At 40.0% G+C, this 24,331-nt stretch overlaps 1 protein-coding gene across 9 annotated transcripts in view; it reads right to left on the reverse strand.

Moving 5' to 3' along the window:
- The window catches only part of TENM3 (teneurin transmembrane protein 3), a 503,184-nt gene that overhangs the window by 43,116 nt on the left and 435,737 nt on the right, over positions 1-24,331 (reverse strand). For all 9 annotated transcript variants that reach the window (XM_072861207.1, XM_072861209.1, XM_072861205.1 and 6 more), the window contains 6 exons: positions 21,015-21,231; positions 19,843-19,962; positions 19,178-19,439; positions 5,918-6,185; positions 5,196-5,339; positions 1,796-2,045 (listed from right to left, as the gene is read on the reverse strand). In XM_072861207.1, the coding sequence (XP_072717308.1) occupies positions 1,796-2,045; positions 5,196-5,339; positions 5,918-6,185; positions 19,178-19,439; positions 19,843-19,962; positions 21,015-21,231 (1,261 nt within the window). The remainder of the gene's footprint in view (positions 1-1,795; positions 2,046-5,195; positions 5,340-5,917; positions 6,186-19,177; positions 19,440-19,842; positions 19,963-21,014; positions 21,232-24,331) is intronic.

The raw sequence follows: 24,331 nt of genomic DNA on the forward strand, positions 1-24,331 counted from the left end.
GAGCCTATGACCACAGTTCTGCCAGAGGTAGAAGAGGGTGTCGCTACTAAATCACAGCAAAATAAACCACACTACACGTCCGTTCCTTAATCCTGTTTGTCCATTCCAAATTCCCATTTTGAGTATTATTCCCTATACCATACATTTGCCAAGACAATGTCTTATCCAGCTGCAATCACAACTTTATGATACCACAAGGGATATAATTTTTTTAAAAGTAGTGGAACACATGCAAATTAAACGTAATAGTGAAAACCTAAAACCACCACATAGAAGAGATTGCCTCTGAGTCACACCTGGAAAATAACATAAAACCAGCTAGACTGTGCATCAGCTCCCAATTCTGATCATTAGCGCCAATGCAAACACCTTATTTAGTCATGGAATTTTTTGCCTAACATACTTGAAACACACTTTTTTAAACATAAACCCCTTCCTCATAAAGAAGTATGTCCAAAGCAAAGTGAATTTTAAAAAAAGGAGAACTGATATATGACACTGGGATTTGTTTAAAAACAAGGAAGGAAAACAATTGGCAGCAAAAACCAGAGCAAAAGGGACCAGCGGGGCTGCTAAGCCCTGTACTTTGCAGTTCCACCACAAAGTCTTGCAGAGTTTCATGTATCCAATAAGATTTTACCATAACTCTGTTTTTGTCTCCTTATCAGCATCGGCTGCTGTGGCGCAGCAATTCTAAGCATCTACCTTCTTCTCTTCTGTTCTTGCCACTATTGTAGCAATGCCAAGACGGATGAATGCTGTACTACCATCGTTCTGATTACTATTGTTTTTATGACCAGTCTTATGAATCTTGGTGTACTTTAAAATCTTAACTCCTAGAGTTGTGTTATTATGGGACAATTTCAACTTTCATTATTAAGAGAAGTTCACCTTTAAAGCAACAAATCTGTTAAATGTGAGCCTGAAAGGACTCAGCATCAAAAGGCTAATGAAATGAACTCACTTGATACTTTGATAATTTTATTACTTATATGCCATTCTCATTGTATTTGGGGTATCTGATTAACGAGTGAGTTTTCATAGGATCAGCAAAAGTGTTGCCAGCAAGGAACAGGAGTGAGCAGAGATGAGGGGACAGCAAAGGAGGGCATACACAAGCATAAAAAGAAGCCTGACTGTGGACAGAGAGTGATGAGAAAAGAGGAACTCGTATCCGAAAGGACGATACAGCCTGACAGCTGACATAACTAAAACATATGAACTCATTATTTTTGAAAAATACTCCTCTTTTCTAATAATACATCTCAGAAATGACTTCTCCATTATAAGCATTCATTTGTTAAAAAAGAAAAAAGAACACTTAGAAAAATATAAATCTTCCTTAAGGAATGCTTACCTATGTCTAAAATCTTTATTTCTTGGTGGGAGCAAGTAAAAAAGAACAGGAAAACATTATTAGAAAAACATTCAGAAAGGATGTTAAAAGATGAAAAGAAGGCAACATTTACATCTATCATTAGTGAAGTGATGAATGATTGTCTTTTGTCCACTCATATCAACTATGTAGGTTAACTCTTAAAATCCACAGAATAATTACTTTGGGTAGATTAAATTCTCACAGTTTAGATAAGCATAGTTAAAATATTTTACCAGGGTAAATTTTTTTCACTTTAGTTCTAAATACTTCAAATGTATTAAAATCTTTTGACTCGACTTTTTTTGTTCCCAAAAGGATTTGGAAACTTTAACTTACACAACGTCAGAAATCTATTCCATACTATAGTTTGCAACAATAATTCACAACTCCAAAAGTCTGAGATGAGAAAAAACATACCTTAGCTCCAGAACACTAGTTACATTTCCAGATGGGAATATCCGCCGAACATAATTGAAATCCCCCACGTAAAGACTGCCATCTATCCCACAAGCTAAGGCAACTGGAGCCAGTAATTTATTACCATCAGCTTGACCATTACAACTTGGACAGGAGATGCTGCGTCGTCTTCCATTGCCCATAATGCTACTAACAACTGGGGGTTGCTGAGATATAAATTGATTTTCACCATTTCCTTTGTAGAGGATTCCTGGCAGATAATATAAGAAACACACACAAAAAAATAGTTTATAAAAACTTTGAATGTATGTACATAAAATGATGCATAAGTTTTCTAAATATTCTTTTAGTTGATTAATACAATTTAATGGACTTTTAATTGTTTCACCACCATATTTTTCTCACTACAAGTAACAGAACTTTATTAAAACATTTATAGTTATATTTGTCACAGACACACCAAAACACAAAGCATTAAATTATCTTGCCCACAAAGTGTAGTAGAAATAGTAAATATACTAGCATTTAAAACCCAAACAAGTTTTCAGTTGTTCTTATTTTTAAATGTTAATAATTTTAATAGTTATAATTCAGAATAAAACCTGTCATGTTGAAGGAAATGCAAGGTGTACAGAATGAAATCAAGGTCTGTGTTCCTAAATCCTTACAGTTTTGAAATTCCCCAGAAATGACTGAAATTCTAACTGGGCATGTATTGTAAAAAAGAAAAAAATTATATTTGCAAATTCCTAAAGTCTTACTATAGTATTCCTAAAGTCTTACTATAACTAATTATGAATATTATGTCAAATGTAATCTAAAGTGTATTACTGCTGCAAATTGTAAATATTAATTAAAGAGCTACTTCAAAAAGTTGGAGATTGCCTCAATTTTACATTATAAAAGACTTTTTACTCAGCTCACAATAAAAATGTACCTCTGGCAACAAAGTCTGCCTCAATACCATGTCTGCAGTTATAGGCAGTTATTAAAAATGTCAAAACAACAAAAAAAATGTGGTGCCAGGCCAACCTGCCTCTTAAACTTAATTCTGCTTTGAGGCATGAAAGGAACAATAATTTCGTGAAGACAAAGCAATGTGCCAGCAGTATTTTTCTTCCTTATAGCCTCCATAGGAAATCTGAGAAGAAAAATGCATGCTTTATGTTAAATCTTCAGTCTCAGGAAAAAAGTGTGAATTTACAGTGTTAAAATGTTGCCAGGACCCTCATTATTATATCTCTCAATGAATCCATCGAGGTGTACTCTACAAATGGTCAGCTATTATGGTTTTACTTGTAAATCACAATATGTCTTTCTGTGGTATAATCTATGTAAACCACGTGTCACTTCGTAATTTAGAGTGATACGTGTTTTATTGATTGTGTGCCCAGAGTTTCAGAGGCAGTTTGGGGCTGAGGGATACATTTCTCTTTGGAGATGCTTACAAGACATTGCAGATGTATTCCTCTCTCTCCCCCCAAAATGTACTCTTTATACTGAAAGATATGAGAAAAAATAAAAACTCTTTAAATGTTTTAGGTGTCTTTGCTACTTTTTAATGTTATAAAATTTAGGAGATTATAAATGTAAAATCAATATACATGATAAAATTGGGAAGAATGAAAATGGTTTATGGAAACTTAATGGCAAGTAATCTAAATAAGTAATCTAAATCAAAAGAGGGAGAACGCATTTTTCATGACTAGTTAGAGCCAGAATGCATTAACAGTATACGAAATCCCCTCTCCTATGATTACATCATTTATGACAATCATGGCACCATAATTTTGCCTGAAAGAGCTGAGTTCTATAATTTTCATCAGAGGAATTCTACAAGTCAGCACAGTGCACTATTGCACCTGATTTATTCTGTCATTACCTTGAAAAATTGGTCCTTCACATTTCTCCTCTATTATCACAGACTAAAAGATGTACATTAGACTATTTACTGCAGTAGTTCGAGGTGTCCGTACAAACACTGTCTGCACTCTCCTCTGAATAAATTTCTCCAGCTCATCCACCTTGTCATTACAACTCTCCACTTCATTTATTCAATTAGATCCACGTCACTTTGAAAAGTCATTACTTGTCAAATGTACTTTTGAACATAATTTAAAGCTACCATCAATTTACCTTGCAAACAGAATCAATCTTATATATATATATTTATAATTATAGCTCTTTACATTTTTAGATGGATTACCTTACAATAATTTGCACAGGGTTTTTTTGACATTTTAAATTAGGCACAATGACACTTTTTCCCTTGATTTGGTTACCTTGTTTTTCTACCAGTCAGAAGCAATGCTTTAGGTGGTGATTAGCATATCCCACAATAAGCTCAGTGTACTAGTGGGAGACCTCCAAGGGACACCAAGTACTGCAGAAGCGATGTTCTTCCCGCTGAATTACTTCTGGGCTCCTCCTTTGCATAAAAATCCAGTGTGACCAACTCCCATCTTGAGCCATGCAACTCTGTTTATTTCACCCTTCTTACATGCTTCCAGCCAAATTTTTCCAAATAAGCTCCTGTTTAGTGTTGAGATGGGGTTTCCTTAGCATGGCACCCTCCAGACAGTTGCTGAGCAGCATACTGGACAAATTTACCTTGGTGCCAAGGCACAGTTCTTATAAATGTGTATTGCTCCTCATCTTTCCACTGAAATTAAGGAAGACTTGCTCACTAGCAACTGGACTCTGTCCTGGAACAAGGGGCACGAGTGCCCTTGCTGACTCAAGGCAGCATCATTCGTCACCTGCTGTGTGCTGATCCGACCACAGCATCCCAGGGAGGATTCACCTCAGGGAAGGATTTAAACAGGAAGAGAGTGTAAATGAGTGCTCATCCTCCAGAAGAGATGGTACGCATGTGCTAAGCCCCGTTCTGGGGCTGGGGGTATCATGTCATGAAAAGGAACACCTCCTGTATAAATGTGGGATTTAATATTGGGAGTGAAGAGCTCTCAGTTTGGCAGGAATGTCTCCTATTGCTGTTTAATTTTCACTCATTGTGAAAATTGGAAGTGAAAACATTGTTCAAGATACTAGTAACATACAGTTAATCCAAATAACAATGCTGTCACGTAAAATTGCTTTAGAAATAGTGTCTCCTTAGCATCACTCAGTTTTTAAAAACAGTTTCAACATTTTTGGGTTGGTTTTCTTTGGTAAACATATCGAACACAGGCTGAGACTGTTAGATGAAATTATTAATGCAAATGTATTTATAGGATAAAGAAACATGACATACGCTGTAAAGCTCAAAGCATTTACCATATGCAAAACATTCCATAATTTCCTTTTTAAAAATAACAAAGCAAACATTTGAAAAGTTAGAATGAGATACCTGAAGTGCAGCTGAGTATTAAAATTAGCAAGAAGAAAATGAACTCCTTACCATTCTGAACATCCAATACATGATGTTTATCCAATGTCCAGCCACCCATGTTGGAGGCATCCAGTTCATAACCCTGCAAAATGGCAGTCCGCTTTTCCCAGAGAGTTAGATCCAAGCAAGACTCATATTCATAACCTACAGACACTGAAATAACAGTAAATTTCCTCATTAAGTATAGGATCTTGTTCAAAAGAAGACTTTAAAGAATGTGATTTCCTTAAACTACATACATTCTTCTGCTCTCCCAGGCTACCTGAAAATCCCTATGGCTTCCTTAGATGTATTGAAAATATTAAACAGAATTCCAAAATCCTTTAAAAAGCAATCTCAGGTTATTAAAATAATTTTAGTTATTAAAAGTAAGTGGATTAGGACAGGTACAGAGGAAAGCCATTTTGTGAAGTATGTCAGAATGCTATTGTGCTCTAAAGTACAAGGAGTGTGCAGACTAAATACCATACTGCATTATTAGGCTGAGGGCTACTTCCTGGGGAAGAACTAGAAGTGAAAAATGACTGTGGTCTCTTTTTTCCTTCCAAAGGAAATTTTTTCGTATAATTCAAAGTTTAGATTACTATTTTCTAATATATTTTAATATCCATTGTTATTTCTCATCTTATTCTTCTAAACATTTTCTACTTAACAGATACAAGTATTTGAGATGTGCTTCCCTATTTTCAAGACAAAAGCAAAAATACAAAAAAACTCCATAACACACATACCAACAGCTTCAGATAATCCATAGACTCTCTGGTTGTATGCATCAGTTTTATCCCATATGAAAGTGTAAGCCAGATTTGGGGAAGCAGGGAACCATTTTTGGAAAAGTCTTCCCACCACTGCCACCATAAGATGAACCTTCATTAAATTAAATGGTATAACAGATTGGGTCATAGTAATCTTCAGAACAGATTTATATCCTGCAGCCCTGGAGCTTAAGTAAGATAACTTCAAATCAGTTCCTGGTATTGTCGTTTCTTCATGAAGTACCTATGCATTGGTAAGAAAAAAACACAGTATTTGAATGATTTTGAAATTAAACAGAACAACACAGCTATCATAAAAGGAGGCCTGACATGATGCTACATGACAATTCATTAGCAAGTATCATCTAAATTCAGCCTTCATTTAATAATGTAATAAATAAATAAATAAATAACATTTCACCTTTTTCTCTGAAAAGCGAAGTCTAAATTCTTCATTATACTGCTTACTTGATACTTTCTGCTGAAGGATTTCAAAGATCTCTCCTTTATTTTTATGGAGGGAAAGGAAGCATGCAGGACATGGAAAACATTCCCAACTGCTTTTTCCAAAAGAGGCAAAAAAGCATCTTTCATCTAAGTGAAAATAGCCCCTTCTTATGCTGCCACCCATGTCCCAACTATGGATACGTAATAAAGGCAGTAGAGCCTCTAAGCACCGCAAAGCTTCAGATTTGGGTTGGGATGTCTAATTGCTCCTGTAGGAGCAGGAAGGACTTTTAGGTGGTTTATTATTTGCATTACCTGTGGATTGTAAATACTTTGAACTAGAGCATTCTTCCATTTATTTCGAAGACAGATAAGTAGGATGCCTCAGGGAAAGCTTTTCCATATTTCCTGATCAATATTCACTACTCAGACATCAGCTCACCACTTTCTCATTTCAGAGAGGTGCAATGATTCAATTTTATTTTTAAAAGGTTCCTCCCCCCCTCTACCTTGTCTTTTCCTCTGAGCTGAGGAGCTTTTGTGGGTGATGGATGGATGTGAAAGGTTTCTGCGTAACATGGATGAAGACAGCCTATACTGTCCTGTACCTCAGTCAGGACATAAACACTGAGAGCCGGCACTTCAGGTGAACAGCTACCAAGTATCCCAGCTTATTGGAAAAAAAAAGAAAAAAGAAAAAAGTATCTAGACACATTTATGAAGATAATGTTTCTCTGGTGGGAAGAGAGGGCAAAGGACGCTGAAGCACAAGCCCAGAGCCTTGGTGGTGTCAAAGGAGCACTCTTGGGGAAGTAAATTTGGAAAGCTTTATTTCACTTTCCTGTCTCCTAGTCCTAAAGTCTGAAGACCAAACACTAATTAGTATTAGTGGAAAGCAGACTTCAGGGAGAGCACTGTCACAAATATTAGGCTTGGGACCAGTGGGAACAAAAGCTGGCTACTAAATAAGTGCTAAGTTAGCTCTCTATGCTAGAGAAATCCTTGGGCAGTGCTTTTAAACAACTGACTGTCTGTGTTGAATAGGGTCAAATAATGTGTTTTATGCTCTTGAGGAGGCAACAGGTGCTACACCATCCTCTATGTTACCACTGTTGCTGGGATATAAAAAAAGATTTATACGGTATTAATTATATCTATCTCCTTCCCAATAACAGTAACAAAAAATCAGAAATAGTATTTGGACTCATTGTCTAGCACAAATGGTTATTTACATCTGACATATGTAGGCATGCAACTCTTTTTCTCCAGTAAGACTATAATAGAGCTGCAGGAAGTAAAAGAGGAATTGGAAGACACTAGACAAATTAAATTCAGATTTAAAAATTCTTAATCTTCGAATGTTTCTTTTTTTCCCACCAAGAACCTGCCATCACTGAGAAGAAATGACAAGCAGTACCTCCTTGGAAGGAGGTGAGAGCGGCATCATTTCTGTTTGTAAATGTTGTGGTTTAACCTGGCAGGCAGCTAAACACCACACAGCCGTTCACTCACTCCCCCTCCCAGTGCAATGGGGGAGAGAATCGGGGAAAAAAGGAAGGAAAAAAAACCAAACCCAGAAGTAAGAATTGTGGGTTGAGATAAAGACAGTTTAATAGGACAGAAAAGGAAGGGGGGGAAAAAAAAAGATAAAAGAATATAAAAGGCAAGTGATGCACAATGCAACTGCTCACCACCTGCTGACCAATGCCCAGCCAGTTCCGGAGCAGCAGCCCGCTGGCCAGCTTTCCCCCAGTTTCTATACTGAGCATGACGTCATATGGTATGGAATAGCCCTTTGGCCAGCTTGGGTCAGCTGTCCTGGCTGTGCCCCCTCCCAGCTTCTTGTGCATCTCCAGCCTTCTCAGTCAGTAGAGCATGAGAAGCTGAAAAGTCCTTGATTTAATATAAACACTGCTTAGCAACAACTCAAACATCAGTGTGTTACCAACATTATTCTCATTCTAAATCCAAAACACAGCACTATACCAGCTACTAGGAAGAAAATTAGCTCTATCCCAGCCGAAACCAGGGCAGTATCCACCCCTTATTCTATACTATCTATGCCATGCCCAGGTCCCACCCTTTCCAATTAATCACCACCACGTTTCCTGTCTTTTGATATATACATACAGATATAATTCCCTATAAAATGTTTGTTGTGTTCATTTAGTCCATGACTTCGGGCACCATCTGTCACAACAGTCCTTCGGGCTATTCTCACCCCAAATCAAATCCCCTTGAGATACATAGCAGAATTCCCCATCCTCCCGCATCACCCACCAAGTGCACCCAGGTCCTTGAGCAAAAGCAATCCCACAAACGGGTTTTCCTTTGCTCGAGGCAGGAATAACCCAGACTGTCTTCTCCAGCATATTTTTCATATGCACTACAGGGACTTTATCTCCTTCGACAGTAAAAGTTTTGATTGGGGAGGGCCAGCTCGATTGGCAGATCCCCCAGTGTTGACTAACCAGGTAGCCTTTGCTAAATGTGTATCCCAGTGTTTAAACATCCCTGCACCCATTGCTCTCAGTGTAGTCTTTAACAGTCCATTGTATCGTTCAATTTTCCCAGAGGCTGGTGCATGACAAGGGATGTGATATACCCGCTCAATGCCATGCTCTTTGGCCCAGGTGTCTATGAGGTTGTTTTGGAAATGAGTCCCGTTGTCTGACTCAATTCACTCTGGGGTGCCATGTCACCATAGGACTTGCTTTTCAAGTCCCAGGATAGTGTTCTGGGTGGTGGCATGGGATACGGGATATGTTTCCAGCCATCTGGTGGTTGCTTCCACCATGGTGAGCACATGGCGCTTGCCTTGGTGGGTTTGTGGGAGTGTGATATAAGCAATCTGCCAGGCCTCCCCATATTTCTATTTCAGCCATCATCCTCCATACCACAGAGGCTTTAACCACTTGGCTTGTTTGACTGCAGCGCATGTTTCACGTTCATGGATAACCTGTGCAATAGTGTCCATGGTCAAGCCCACCCCTCGATCATGAGCCCGTCTATATGTTGCATCTCTTCCTTGATGGCCTGAGGTGTCATGGGCCCACCAAGCTATAAATAATTCACCCTTATGTTGCCAGTCCAGATCCACCTGAGCCACTTCAGTCTTAGCAGCCTGATCCACCTGCTGGTTGTCCTGATGTTCTTCAGTGGCCCGACTCAGGTACATGAGCATCTACGTGACGTACTTTTACAACCAGGTTCTCTACCCAGGCAGCAATATCTTGCCACAGTGCAGCAGCCCAGATGGGTTTCCCTCTGCGCTGCCAGTTGCTCTGCTTCTGTTGCTGTAACCACCCCCACAGGGCATTTGCCACCATCCATGAGTCAGTGTAGAGATGAAGTACTGGCCACTTTTCTTGGTCAGCCATGTCTAAAGCCAACTGGATAGCTTTCACCTCTGGAAACTGACTTGATTCACCTTCTCCTTCAGCAGTTTCTGCAACTTGTCGTATAGGACTCCATACAGCAGCTTTCTATCTCCAATGCTTTCCTACAAGACGACAGGACCCATCAGTGAACAGTGCATATTGCTTCTCATTTTCTGGCAGTTTATTGTACAGTGGGGCCTTTTCCTCCATGTGTCACCTCCTCTTCTGGTGGTATTCTGAAATTTTTGCCTTCTGGCCATTCCATAATTACTTCCAAGATTCTTGGGTAACTGGGGCTTCCTATTTGAGCCTGTTGTGTTATCAGTGTGATTCACTTACTCCACGTAGCATCAGTTGCATGATGTGTAGAGGGGATCCTCCCTTTGAACATCCAGCCCAGCACCGGCAGTCGGGGTGTCAGGAGGAGCTGTGCTTCAGTACCAACCACTTCTGAAGCAGCTCAAACCCCTTCATATGCTGCCAATATCTCTTTTTCAGTTGGAGTATAGTGGGCCTCGGATCCTCTGTATCCCCGACTCCAAAACCTTAAGGGTTGACTTCGAGTCTCCCTGGTGCTTTCTGCCAGAGGCTCCAGGTAGGGCCGTTCTCCCCGGCTGCGGTGTAGAGCACACTTTTTACATCTTGTCCTGCCCAGACTGGCCCAAAGGCTACTGTATGAACTATCTCCCGTTTAGTTTGTTCAAAGGCTTGATGTTGCTCTGGGCCCCATTTGAAATTGTTCTTCTTCAGAGTCACTTGGTAGAGAGGGCTTACGATCAGACTGTAATTTGGAATATGCATTCTTCAAAAACCCACAAGAAACCCTAAGAAAGCTTGTGCTTCCTTTTTGCTAGTTGGTGGGGACATGGCTGTTATTTTGTTGATCACATCCATTGGGATCTGACTATGTCCATCGTGCCATTTTATTCCTAAAAACTGGATCTCCTGTGCAGGTCCCTTGGCCTTACTTTGTTTTATGGCAAAACCGGCTTTAAGAAGGATTTGGACTATTTCCTTCTCTTTCTCAAAAACTTCTTCTGCTGTGTTGCCCCACATGATGATGTAATCAATGTATTGCAGATGTCCTGGAGCTTCACCCTGTTGCAGTGCCATCTAGATCGGTCCCTGGCAAATGGTGGGGCTGTGTTCCCACCCCTGGGGCAGTCAATTCCAGGTGTACTGGACGCCCCTCTAAGTGAAAGCAAACTGTGGCCTGCACTCTGCTGCCAAAGGGATTGAGAAAAAGGCATTAGCGGTGTCAATTGTGGTACACCACTTGGCTGCCTTTGACTCCAGTTCGTATTGAAGTTCTAGTATGTTCGGCACGGCAGCACTCAGCGGCAGCATGACTCTACTCAGGCCACGATAGTCTACTGTTAGTCTCCTCTCTCCATTAGACTTTCACACTGGCCATATGGGACTATTAAAGGGCCATTGAGTCTTGCTGATCACTCCTTGGCTCTCCAGTTGACAAATCAGCTTATGGATGGGAATCAGGGACTCTCAGTTGGTGTGATATTGCTGCCGGTGCACTGTTGTGCTAGTGATTGGCACCTGTTGTTCTTTGACCCTCAGCAACCCCACAACAGAAGGGTCCTCTGAGAGACTAGGCAAGGTGGACAGCTGTTTAATTTCCTCCATCTCCAAGGCAGCTATACCAAAAGCCCACCGGTACCCTTTTGGGTCCTTGAAATACCCTCTCCTGAGGTAGTCTATGCCAACGATGCACGGAGTCTCTGGGCCGGTCATGATGGGGTGCTTTTGCCACTCATTCCCAATTAGGCTCACTTCAGCCTCCAGTACAGTTAGCTGTTGGGATCCCCCTGTCACTCCAGAAATACAGATAGATTCTGCCCCTGTATAGCTTGATGGCATTAGGGTACACTGTGCACCGGTGTCTACTAGAGCCTTATACTCCTGGGGGTCTGATGTGCCAGGCCATTCAAGTCCACACAGTCCAGTAAACCCGGTTGTCCCTTTCCTCCAGCTGGCTAGAGGCAGGGCCCTTCTAGTCCTGATCATAGTATTTGTTACTCATTTCTTGTAGATATGAGTCAGAAGTCCCTTCATTAAGATCAGAAGTGAGATGAGCCCTTCTGCTCTGTCTGGGGAACTGCCTACTGGAAACTGGAGCAGCAATTTTCCTGGAAGAACACCCTTTGGTGATTGTTTTTCCTTCCAACTCACGTACCCATGCCTCTAGGGTTGAAGTAGATTTTCCATCCCACTTCCTCATGTCCTCTCTGTGGTCACACAGGTAAAACCTCAGGGTGCCCTGTGGTGTGTATCCACTATATCCTCTCCCTTCAGCAGAGGAACACCTCCTCCTAATAGATGAGATACTGGTCCATACAGATGGAAAGTAGGACCTATCCTCTTTGAGTTGCTGGACCTCCCGGGACAGTTTCTCCACAGCCGAGACAAGGGAGGAAGAGAGACTTTCTTCGTATTGCCGGAGCTGGCCAGCCAATTCATCCACCGTTGGTCCCTCTCCATCTTTCCAGTTCAGTATTGCCAATGAGTTGGCATACAAAGATGGTACGCTCTGTACCAACTTCCACCATGTGGGTCATGTGCACTGGACTTCATCTGGATCTTTGGGTAACTGCTCGTTGTCCAGGTAATCATAAATCACCTCCAGCACAGCTAATTCCCTCAGGTACTGGATACCTCTCTCCATGGTGGTCCACTTGCCTGGGTGATATATAACATCTTCCTTGAAGGGATACCTTTCCTTCATGCCTGACAGGAGTCACCTCCAGAGGCTGAGGGCTTGTGCCCCTTTTCCAATCGCTTTGTCAATGCCCCCTTCCCTAGAAAGGGATCCCAGCTGTTTGGCTTCCTTACCCTCTAATTCCAGGCTACCAGCGTCGGAGCAGCCAGGTGACAATGTGCTTGCCTGGACGATGGCTGAAATCTTTTCGCACATCTCGCAGCTCACTCAGGGATAGGGATTGGGTGGTTTCTGTCTTGCTTATGAGTTCTTCCTCTTCCTCCCTCGTGGTAGCCCTGCATTTTCATCATCCCTTACTAAATGATCTGACTTTCACTTCCAAGATTTCTTCTTGTGTATAGGGGCGACTGATACCAGCACGGGTTGGTTCTCTGGTTCAGCTGCAGTGCCTGTTGTGGGGCTTGGAGCAGACGCAGTGCCTGTCGTGCGGGTTGCAGTAGCTGCAGTGCTTGTTGCAGGGGTTGGAGTAGCTGCAGTGCCTGTTGTCAGGGCTGGGGAAGACGCAGTGCCTGTCGCTGGGGTTGGAGTAGGAGCAACAGGAACATGCCGGTTTGAACATCCCAAGGATATTCAAAATTTTCAAGAGCTATTGTAACTAGCCTGGAGGAGAAGGGGAAGGTGAAGGAAGGTGTCTCCCCTGTAAACTGGCTCTCCAAGGAGAAAAGGGAAAAAGTGTAATTATTAAGAGCTTCCGAGAGATGGCTCCCGAAGTACAGAGATGATGGCAATGCTGAGTACCAATACCAGATTAGTCTCATGACCAGCCATTTTATGATATCATAAGCCAGTGTTACAAAGTACAGCAAAATGATAACCTTGACCCAGCTCCCAGAGGTGATAAACAGCACAACAGGGAACATATACTGCAAGTAAGGTATTATATAACACAACTCTGAGAACAAGCACAACAACTTTGAGAGCAAATTAATGAACATTGTGACCAGCGACTATCAAACTAATATAATGAATGTTTATAACTAATTTGTTCTAATGTGCTATGGTCAGATTGGTTGTTATCTCAAGCTGTTGAGCCCCATGTTGGGTGCCAAAAGGACTGTCGTGGTTTAACCTGGCAGGCAGCTAAACACCACACAGCTGTTTGCTCACTCCCCCTCCCAGTGGGATGGGGGAGAGAATCAGGGAAAAAAGAAGGAAAAAAAAAAAAACCAACCAGAAAGAAAGATTCATGAGTTGAGATAAAGACAGCTTAATAGGGCAGAAAAGGAAGGGAGTATAATAATAATAACAACAACAATAACAACAACAACAACAAATAATGATGATGATGATGATGATGATGATGATAAAAGAATATAAAAGGAAAGTGATGCACAGTGCAATTGCTCACCACCCGCTGACCGATGCCCAGCCAGTTCTGGAGCAGCAGCCCCCCCGGCCAGCTTTCCCCCAGTTTCTATACTGAGCATGACGTCATATGGTATGGAATAGCCCTTTGGCCATCTTGGGTCAGCTGTCCTGGCTGTGCCCCCTCCCAGCTTCTTGTGCATCTCCAGCCTTCTCAGTCAGTAGAGCATGAGAAGCTGAAAAGTCCTTGATTTAATATAAACACTGCTTAGCAACAACTAAAACATCAGTGTGTTACCAACATTATTCTCATTCTAAATCCAAAACAGCGCTATACCAGCTACTAGGAAGAAAATTAGCTCTATCCCAGCCAAAATCAGGACAGTGAATGTAGTCTGCTCTCCCTCAGTCCTATAAATGCACAGTATCTAAGCCAGAGAACAAGCAAATCTTTTCTACACAAACAAACCCCCCTCTCTCTAAGTGATAAGTGATTGTGAACATATTCCTTTTCTAAGACTTTGAAGGAAAAACACAAACGACCTAGGAACAAAAGACAAATTCCTCCTCAAGACATCAGCAGGACTCTCATATACCACACATTAAAACTAGTCTAACAGATGGAGGTCTCTGTAAGCAAGAGAAGAAAAAGAAATAATATGCTTGTAATAGGACACAATTTAATGGACTTCACTGGTCTCCTGTTACAACCATTGCTTCTTTTACAACTGCAGTGGAAGAGCAGCGTTAAACACTTAGGTGGTCTTCCATTACTCTTGGCTGAGATAACAGGCAATAAAGAGGACACCTTGAAGTTTCAATTTCCAAGAAATTCCACTGTGTATTTGGATTACTATCAAATTAGAAACTAGGACACTCATGCAGTTCTCAGCGAGGTTTAAAACAAAACCCAAACCCCTATTATTAGTTTCTGCAGAAGCCTCAAATATCTGCTGGAAATCTGACTTATAACTTATTTCTTTCCATAAAATACCCCCTGTAGTAACTTATTTTCTTGAGAACTTTAGAAATGTAGAAGTAAGGTTATGCATCTCAATCTCTCTCCCAGAATCAAGCATTACAAAGAGAATTAAACAGTTTAATCTTCATCCGAAAAGTTAAATCATCAGGCACAGCAGAGAGCATCCTACGGAAGCCATGACAACACATCAATTGTAAAGCAATCAGGAAAGTCACTGGATATAAAAGTCACATCAAGAATCGTCAACTCAACCAAGCTGTCTGTACTTTACCTTTTCTAGATAGTATCAAACTACCTTCAGAAAGGCAGGTACCCTAAGGTGACGGAGTTATAGCCCAACCACCAAATTCTAATGGTTGACATTTTATTTATAGATGATCAAGTTTCTTGGAAGGACAGCTATGAAATATTGAACCTACAGGACTGAGATAAGGGTCACCTCAATTTTCACAAAGACAGAGTTTGTTATCCTGAGAGTTCAAGCTGGAGACTGAGTCACATAAATTGTGCAGGGCTCCTCGTCTCTCCTGGACAGCAGGACTAAAGCTCTCCAGGCCCTGGAATGCTTTCCTGCTCCAAAATATTAATATGATTCAGGTGACATGCTCTGATGGTATTAAGAACCCTGAATAAGGAATTTAATTCAATTAGGGGGAAAACTGCCTGCTGTATTGCTGTGATTTTTTTGGCAAAATGAGCAACTTCAATAGAGGATTTGAGAACAAATTTCACAAATGAGTGCAAACTTTAGCCCTAATGTCAGAAAAAGGTTCTTTGCCGACAAGTAACAGCTGAACTGCTGCATTAAAATGTAACATCATCTTGGTTTGAGAGGGGTAAAGATGGCATTTTTAGATACAGGTAGATATTGGCAACTACTGCTATTACACAAAGGTTGAGAGCAAGGAGTACTAAAATTATACTTCTGTAAGTAGAAGCTGAAACTCATTTCAAGATGGAAAAATCTTTTCCTTTTAAAAAAAGACTTCCCCTAGAATTGAGGCTTTTAAATGAACTTATAAAAAAATAACCTTATCAATATAAAGCATGGAGAAATGAAAAGGGGAAAAAATACTTGTTTTTTCTAGACTTAAAACATTGCTGAGATACCACAGAGTAGAGGGATAGGAAAAAGCCATACACACATAGAAACCTAAAAATGTGTCCAGAAAAGAATAAATCAAGAGGTGTATATAAAGTTTCAAACAGAAAGCAAAAGAGAAGAAAACCAGAAGATGTGCTGGAAAACAAGGACGCATAAATGGAGATATTTGGCTCTAAGAGTAATCTCCACTTTTTTCTCAGTATAAACTTGAAGTTCTGGAGATTTTAGCTAAGTGAAACTAGGATGCAGCCTCCATGTAATACCAGAATATCTAGACAACCTATTATACTGCCCTTTTAAATGACAAAATAAGTTAATTTCTTTGCTGAAAATCTGGCCACCCTGAAGTTACAAACAATCATTTTTATTAAGTCACTGAGGCCTGCATTTTACCCTGAATTCTTCTGGGTAAATAAATTTTACCCAGTAGTGAGAGAGAGTCAGGGGAGATGAAAAAAAAAAGTGGGCAAGCTTGCACATATAATTTGAAGGAAAACTTTTCAGTCTTCATTCTCCCACACACTTAAGGTGATGGAAACAAGCCGCTCAGACCTGCAGAAAGCATCTTGCAAGCGTATGTAACAGTGGATAATAGAAGTTTAGGAGAAGGAAAGCCTCAAAAACTCAATTTCAGAACTGCTCATTGTGACTCACATGTGGGTTTCTGACAGACCACACTGCAATATGTGGCAAACAGACATTTATTAGGAAAAAGACAGCAACAATATTACCTAACACATGGAAGCAGCTCCAGCTTAACCTGATCTCTCTCATCTGCATGCAGTTTACTCTCTTGTTACACACTGATTCATCTCAGCTAGTTAAGTTTAGGCAGAGCATGCTAACTTGCAATTAAAAGTAGATAAAGTCATGCCTAAGTAGTCCAAATTTAGTTAACATGTTATTTATTATCATCCCTCTTGAGTAATGATCTGTTGGTTCTGTGACCAGCCCTTTACCCACTGCATTTGTTCTTTCCCCTTGCTTGCCTTCTTTTTGCAGTTTTCTTTTGTGCTGCTTCTTTGGTACAGACTTTAATTCCCCCTCTGATCAATTTGGGATTCATAAGCCACTAAGTACACTCTTTTGGAAATGTTATCTCCAAGGGATGATGAAGCACTTCAAGGGATGATGATTACAGCAGCATGTTGTTTCCTCCTGTAGTACGTGACAGTGAGTGCTGTCACACCACACGAACAGGGTGACTAATACTGACTGAAGGAACATGGGGAACAGTTTCTTTCTTCGTGCCTTCATCCAGTCTCCCACACTTTTAACTGGCATTGCCCCTTTTTTATGAAAAGATCCACAGCAGTTCCTCTGGAGCTGAACAGACAGTTTTGAATGGAATCTGGTTCTGCCCATCTTTTATCAGCTTAGTGAATTTTTTGGCAGACAGACTGTTGAGCATTATGCATTTCTGAGGGGAACCTGACCTTAAAGGGGTATGTCCCAGGCATGGCTGCGCAGCTCCCACTTGCCAAAGCAGGGGATTACATGTGTGATGAGCAAAGAATATAGAAGAAAATACTCCTTGATGTTTTTTTTACACAGTACCGGAACCAGATTTTTGCATACATAATGACAGTACTATTTTTACCTCATCATAAATGACCCATCAACACCAACTGCCCAGGATCTGCTGAGAATATGATCTTTCCTTCTGGCTGGTTTTCTAGGGAAATCAGCCTGACCCAACAGTCCTGCCTGTCAGACCTCCCACCTCACTACTTTTGAAACCTGATAGCCAGTTTCAACCACATTTGAAATAACAGTAGAAATCTCTAGAGATAAGTCAGTTCCTTTAGGGTTTATTAAAAAAAGGGTTCAGGTAGGGAAGAAGTAGCCAAGTTGGTACTTCCATGAGAAAAAGGCTGAATGCAGTCCGTGGGGGAAGGACTGGATGTGGCAGATAGCTGGAATTATAGCAATGGGTGGGAATTAGTAGGAATCCAGACTTCATTAGTCCCACTGCTCATGAAATGACTTGTTTACCTAGACATTACAAGTGTTTTTTGAAAATATGTATTTTCTGACATTCTTTTATTATTACTTTTTTCTTGATTTATACCCCATCTATCTAAGCCATTTTCCATCACTTCAGGAAATAAATCTATCATCTGTTGCCAAAATAAGTAAATCAGAGCTGTTTTTCAGTGGACTGTGTTTTGCAAATACTTTCTTTTTATTGACTTGCAACTATCAAAGGCACAGAAATGATAGTAAGGATAAAAGCAATAATTTTCTAGCACAGTCTAGATTTGTATGAGCGTTTAGTTGTAATTTCCTCACATCTTTACTTTAAACCTGCTCCTACCTTGAATTCCTTAATGATTTTGCTCTTTTCTTAAGAGCTCTGCATGAAAACATTTGAATACATTTTCTATGTTTCCCTTGAAGAGACACGGACATTTCTTAGTGAATGGGAAAAAGAGTGCCCTATGTAATTATGATATTGTGAAGGTGGGGAGAGAAAAAGAGAGAGAAAGGAGAGGGAGAGAAAGGAGAGGGAGAGAGAGAAAGAGGGAGGCAGAAAGAGTGCTGTTCCACTCGGAAAAGTTTTATCAGAAATCAACAGAGATAAATATTACTTCTTAAAATGCAACTCTGCTTTAAGAGTTGAGGAAGACTATATTATGATTAGTTATTTGAGATGGCAGAATTTAATACATCTATGTTAGAGAAAAAACATTCCAGCCACAGCTTTTTCTGTTTAAAGCAAGGTTTTCATGTTAAGTCTTTCTTTCGGTATTACAAGCTCCGAAGAAGTAGATTAGCACCCATGCTCGGTGGCTTGTAAGCCTGTCCTCAGTGTTACAGAGAGTTCTTTTAGTTTATAAAAATCTGAGTGTCATGCTATTTATTGGGACTAAACAGATAAATTGAACTGTATGGGTCTTTCAGATATAGTGGAAAAACACCTTTCATTTTCAGTTTCTGAGGTGCACTTCTAACAAGACAGCAGTCAAAAAAGTCAGATGAACCATAGTGTGTCCATTTTGATGGGCCAGTGCCTGACTGCTGAAGACATTCTGTAAATTAAATGATGCAAACAAATATAAAACCAGACACTGGTGTACACCAAGCTTTCTTACCTTTTTTTTTTTCCAGATGAAATTTTAAAAATCATCCCATAGAATAAATAAATTGGTCTGAAAATAATCACGTTGCAAATTCTTAGCATTTAGTCAGAATTATTTTTCAACAGTAGTTTGCACTCTTTTATTATGGTTGCATAATACTAGTCTGTGATAAAATGCTATTTATTTGAAGCACACTTTACCTGTGTCTCTGGGATGATAGGACTATCTTCAGGAGAAATTCTAAAGAAGGTGGATAAAGGCGATGACACGATAACAGGGTTTGGCCTTACAAATCCACTCAGATCACAACTAGGAATGTCATTCTCTTCCTTCTTCATGACCAGGGTATCCATGACATAAAAGACATTCCAGGGAATCCATACTGTGTGATACTGTGTCAGGAATGGTGATCGCTCAAACAGCAGTGTTAGAGAGGCACCACCATTCGCTACCAAGTCAAACCTAGGAAAAAAAAAACAACAGGGCTAGCTAGTCAGCAAATTCCCAAAGCCATCCATAGCCTCCATTTTACAGATTGATTCTTCATTCCATTGTACTGCTCTGAAGGCAGAACGGCTCTACTGGGAACAATGGAGAAATCAATTAAATTATATTACATAATACTTCACTAAGAGAATGGAGAGTTTGGGATGCTGCGTTTAAATTAAGCAAGCCCTTCTACTTCTGAAGTATGTAATCAGCATGTTTTACATTTGAAGAATGTACAAAGTACAACTTTGGTCAATCATTTTTTTCATGTCTTTGGTTTCTATTATTTTATTATTATCATCTTATTTTTGCAAGCAGCTCTTCAGTAACGCCTTTGCTGTCTTTATGACTTAGAAGTGCTTCAAAGGGAACTTACATTCCATCTTGGCGAGTGATTGTATATCCATAGTCTGGATAGTGTAGAAAGGAGACGTTGACTCCAATGAGTGGCGTTCCATCAGCAGTTAATACTTGGCCCCTTATGACGGACGCAAGACTGTGAAAAAGATGCAGGACCAAATTACAAATTTGCTTTTTTTAATTCTCTTTTGAATGAATAAAAGCTAGTAGAGCGAACACACACACACATGCATCTCTACATGGTATCAACTACCATTAAAAAAAATTCCTGAGACTCTCACCCTTTTACAAGTTCACATAATTTACACTGTATAAACAAAATGCCTCGAAATTTACATATAATAATTTTGTTTCAATATTGTTGGGTTTACTTTGGTTCATTTTGTCTGTACTGAGTTACTAAGACCACAAATTCACTGAAGAATTTTAAGAACTTATAAACTCTAGATGTTCCCACTGTAAGTCATACCTCTGGCAGACTCTTAAAGAACAATGTGCTTTTCAATTAGTATCAAAGCAAGCTGTAAAACTGCAGGGACTATGAAGTACAAAATTTAAAAGAGCAATAAGGAACATTTGTGCAACAACTTTTAATCAACTGCTGTGCCCAAACACATTAATGCTGTTAAATTACTGCAAACGCAGTAGTTCTAGTGTAAATCATCTTCCTTCACTCAGTGAGATCCCAGACACCTGCTTCCTGTTACTGGTTTATTTTCAGGTCATTACTGCTTCACAGAGCACCAGTCAAATAGTTTATGCAATTATACTGTCGTGCACTTAACAGTTCTATTACATTAATTCATAATTTATATTATTTAGTGAGCTCAGTTTAAAAAGTGCAGCTTTGCTTTTCCTTCTGAAGTGTTTTCATTGCTTTGATGTATTTCCAACTGTGCTAGCCCAAATCAACTGGTTAAATAAAGATTTATTTAATCATTAACGAAGTGCCCTGTTAGAATACAGGTACTAAGCATGGCAAGTACCTTCTGTAACCTACTGGCACTAGCAATTTGAATTTTGCAGGAAATGAGACAAAATAAGCAATTTGATATATTGAGAGAAAAGGTTTCTGCTGAAAGTCCATTCCATGAAATTTGCAGTCACAGTGGATCTTCTCCTAAATGTGAATCTCACACACTCTTCAATTTCTTTCCTATTCATGCATATGTGATGAGTCATGCTCACCTCTTATTAAAAGGGCTTTCCCCAGGTATGACATGAGTGCTGTCTGCTCCAATGAGAAAACTGATCCGGTCATAAAATGCTTTGGCAGCTTGCTGAGATGGCGACTGTTGGCTTTGGCTGATAATGTCTTGGGGATCAGGTAGTCCACGACAATAAGGCTGGTTTTGGCAAGAACTCTGCAAACAGCAGTCAGGATCCATACAGTCAACTAGCCCATCTGTTGGCAGAAAGTCACACAAATGAACAAACTCTTCCTCCTGCCCCTTTGCATGTGAATGAGCCAGCCAGCAGAGAGATTAAAAAAATTATGTAGTATGAAAGAATACTAATAATTAAGATTTTAGTGAGTTCACTTTCAATTAAGGAAAGAGAGTTTGTTTCCACTGAGTTCTTAAATTCCCATGGAAATCCATGCAAGCTGAATACACTCAGCATCGTGTATAAATTAAACCTATTTACTTGATACATGTTGAACAAACCAGAAAATGAAGGCACTCAGGCTCTGCATACACTGTTAACTTATAAATATTAAACATTTTAGGTGGGTCTAAGTAGCTTTTATCTGAGGTTATTTGGCTTGCTAGAGAAAAGAAACAAGTAACTCCCACTCTGCTGTTTTCCTCAAGTTTTTTAGCATATTGAGGCTGCAAGTAGCTTTAAATATTTCACAACATTTATCAAGGTGGATTCCTTTATACCTTGGCAGAAAGATTTTGTTGCTAGTGGCAAAGGCAATTTCCACAACTATTTTGCATGAAAATGTATGAGAGAACAAAATCTGTATTTAACATTTAGATTTTATTCTGAATAAACTGATGAGGAATGCTGGCCAGTATAAACAAGATTTAAACACATGGGTGCTTTTAGGCTTAAGCGCTGAAATATTCACATAGAATGAGCATTAGATCTGTCACATCACTGGAAATCTAATTTGGTGAAAGATTAAAATCAAGATCAAATTGATAACTACTAATTTGCTGTAAGTAAAGTCGTAAGGAAAATGAGCCTGGAAATGTCAGCTACAGAAAATTTCTAGATGAATGTAATATGGTATCACATAGCTGATAATTGTTTCCCCAAAAGAACAGCAAGACTGAAATAGCTCAGACATTTTATTATTCTATTTAGATTAGCAAGAGAGCTTGCTTGCTGCACTAAACTGAAAAATATACCAATGCAGCGCTTGGAGGAAGCCCATGACTGCTTCTCTCACAAAATAATCTAGCTTTAGAGTAAAACTTCTTTCTGAAGGGAAAAATATCATCCATTTTTGTTCAATCATATGTTGAAAGAGTGTAAGTAAACAGAGATCTTCTAAAGGTATTCCTCTAAGGATTGCTGTGCTATGTGGATCAGTTAGAAGACTGGCAAAATAGTAAAGGATTGGGATTTCTATTCTTTTGCACATCTAAAATTCTTATTTAACTCGGCTGACATTGAAGTCAGTTCAGGGAAAATAAAAGGGATGAAAAAGTCATCGTTAAGTATATCAAAGTTTAAACTTTTTTAAGATAAAAGAAAGAACATCGATTTTTCCTGGGATGAGGATGTGCCAGAGGGTCATGTTGCCATTCAGATAGACCTCAACAGACTGGAGAAATGAGCCGACAGGAACCTCATGCAGTTCAACAAAGAGAAGTGTGAAGTCCTGCACCTGGGCAGGAACAACCCCATCCACCAGTACATGCTGGGGGGAAACTGGCTGCCAGGCAGCTTTGTGGAGAAGACCTTGGGAGTCCTGGTGGACACCAAATTGAACATGAGCCAGCAACACGCCGTGGCAAAGAAGGTGCCAATGACATCCTGGGCTGCACTAGGAGGAGTTTTGCCAGCAGGCCAAGGGAGGTGATCCTTCCCCTCTACTCAGCACTGGTGAGGCCACACCTGGAGTGCTGTGTGCAGCCTGGGCTTTCCCATACAAGAGAGACATGGACATACTAGAGAAAGCTCAGTGAAGGGCTATGAAGATGGTTAAGGGCTTGACACATCTCTCCTACGAGGAAAGGCTGAGAGTGCTAAGACTGTTTAGCTTGGAGAAGAGAAGGCTCGGGGGGGAATCCCATCAATGTGTACAGATACCTAATGGGAGGGTGTAAAAAAGACCACCTTACGGTGGCGCCCAGCAAAAGGACAAGAGACAACGGGCACAGACTGAAACATAGGAAATTCTGTCTAAACATCAGAAAAAAATTTTTTACTGTCAAAGTGGTCAGAGACTGCAACAGGTTGCCCCAGGAAGCTGTGGAGTCTCCATCCTTGGAGATATTCAAAACCCAACTGGACATGGCCCTGAGCAACCTGCTCTAGTTGACCCTGCTTTGAGCAGGGGGTGGGATTAGATCATTTCCAGAGACCTTTCCAACCCCTAATAGACTGTGACTCTTGTGATTTTCTACTCTCGTTCTTGTACAATATGAAACCCTTTGCTAGCAGAAGTACTGACCTCCCTTGCTGGTTTTAATTCTAGAAGCCTGGATCAGTGTCAAAGCTAGGGGTACTGATGGTTAAAAGCATGGTTTTGGGTTTTTATATCTCTGTATGGTCTCCCAGGCAATATCTGGTGCAGTTGCCAAAGAAATGCTCAAATTTCATCATTCATCTTTGTTAGTTTATAAAAAGCAAATGTACATCTGGAGTATAGTCTGCAGGTCATAAAACTGCATGAGATTGACACCTTCTGAACTAATCAGCTGGAAATGCATTTTTACAAGCCTCTCCGCTAACATCAATCAGAGAAAGAATCTCATTTTCACCAGCCAAGATACAGGGATACAGTTTGTTATTTTTCTGTGGAGTTTATCAGCAACTTGCCCAGGCGAGTGACGGATGGTTATGAATCTGGCTCCTTATAACTTGAGAAAACATTTTTCATTCTTTCTCTGTACTTATGTGGCTAGAGCTATCTAGTACCACTAAGTTGAGTACTCTATTGCACTGTGTGAAGCAGAGTAAAATTTTCTTTCTGTAATGGCTCTGCAAAATTATTGATGAATTTTGTTTAGCCTGAAAAATGTGAGACTTAGCTCAACACTGGCTTATCAGTTATATCACTCAAATATGATAGTGAAATTATAAAGAAAATAGAAACTCCTACAGCTGCCTGGACAATCATTATCAGTCTCAGAAGGCTATTTTGTATTTTTTTGTTCTAGAAGTAAGTGGTTGTTCTATATACAGAAGATGTAATGACTACATTATTGTTTTCTTCCTCAAAAGCTAAAGCCTAGCTGTAAAAATCTTGACTAATGTTACTTTTCCCTTTGTTGCAAAATGCACACAATTGCCATGGAGCATGGTCTGTTGATAAGATTGCTTAT

Source organism: Ciconia boyciana, chromosome 5 (genome assembly GCF_034638445.1).
Source record: "Ciconia boyciana chromosome 5, ASM3463844v1, whole genome shotgun sequence".
In the NCBI taxonomy this organism is placed as follows: domain Eukaryota; kingdom Metazoa; phylum Chordata; class Aves; order Ciconiiformes; family Ciconiidae; genus Ciconia; species Ciconia boyciana.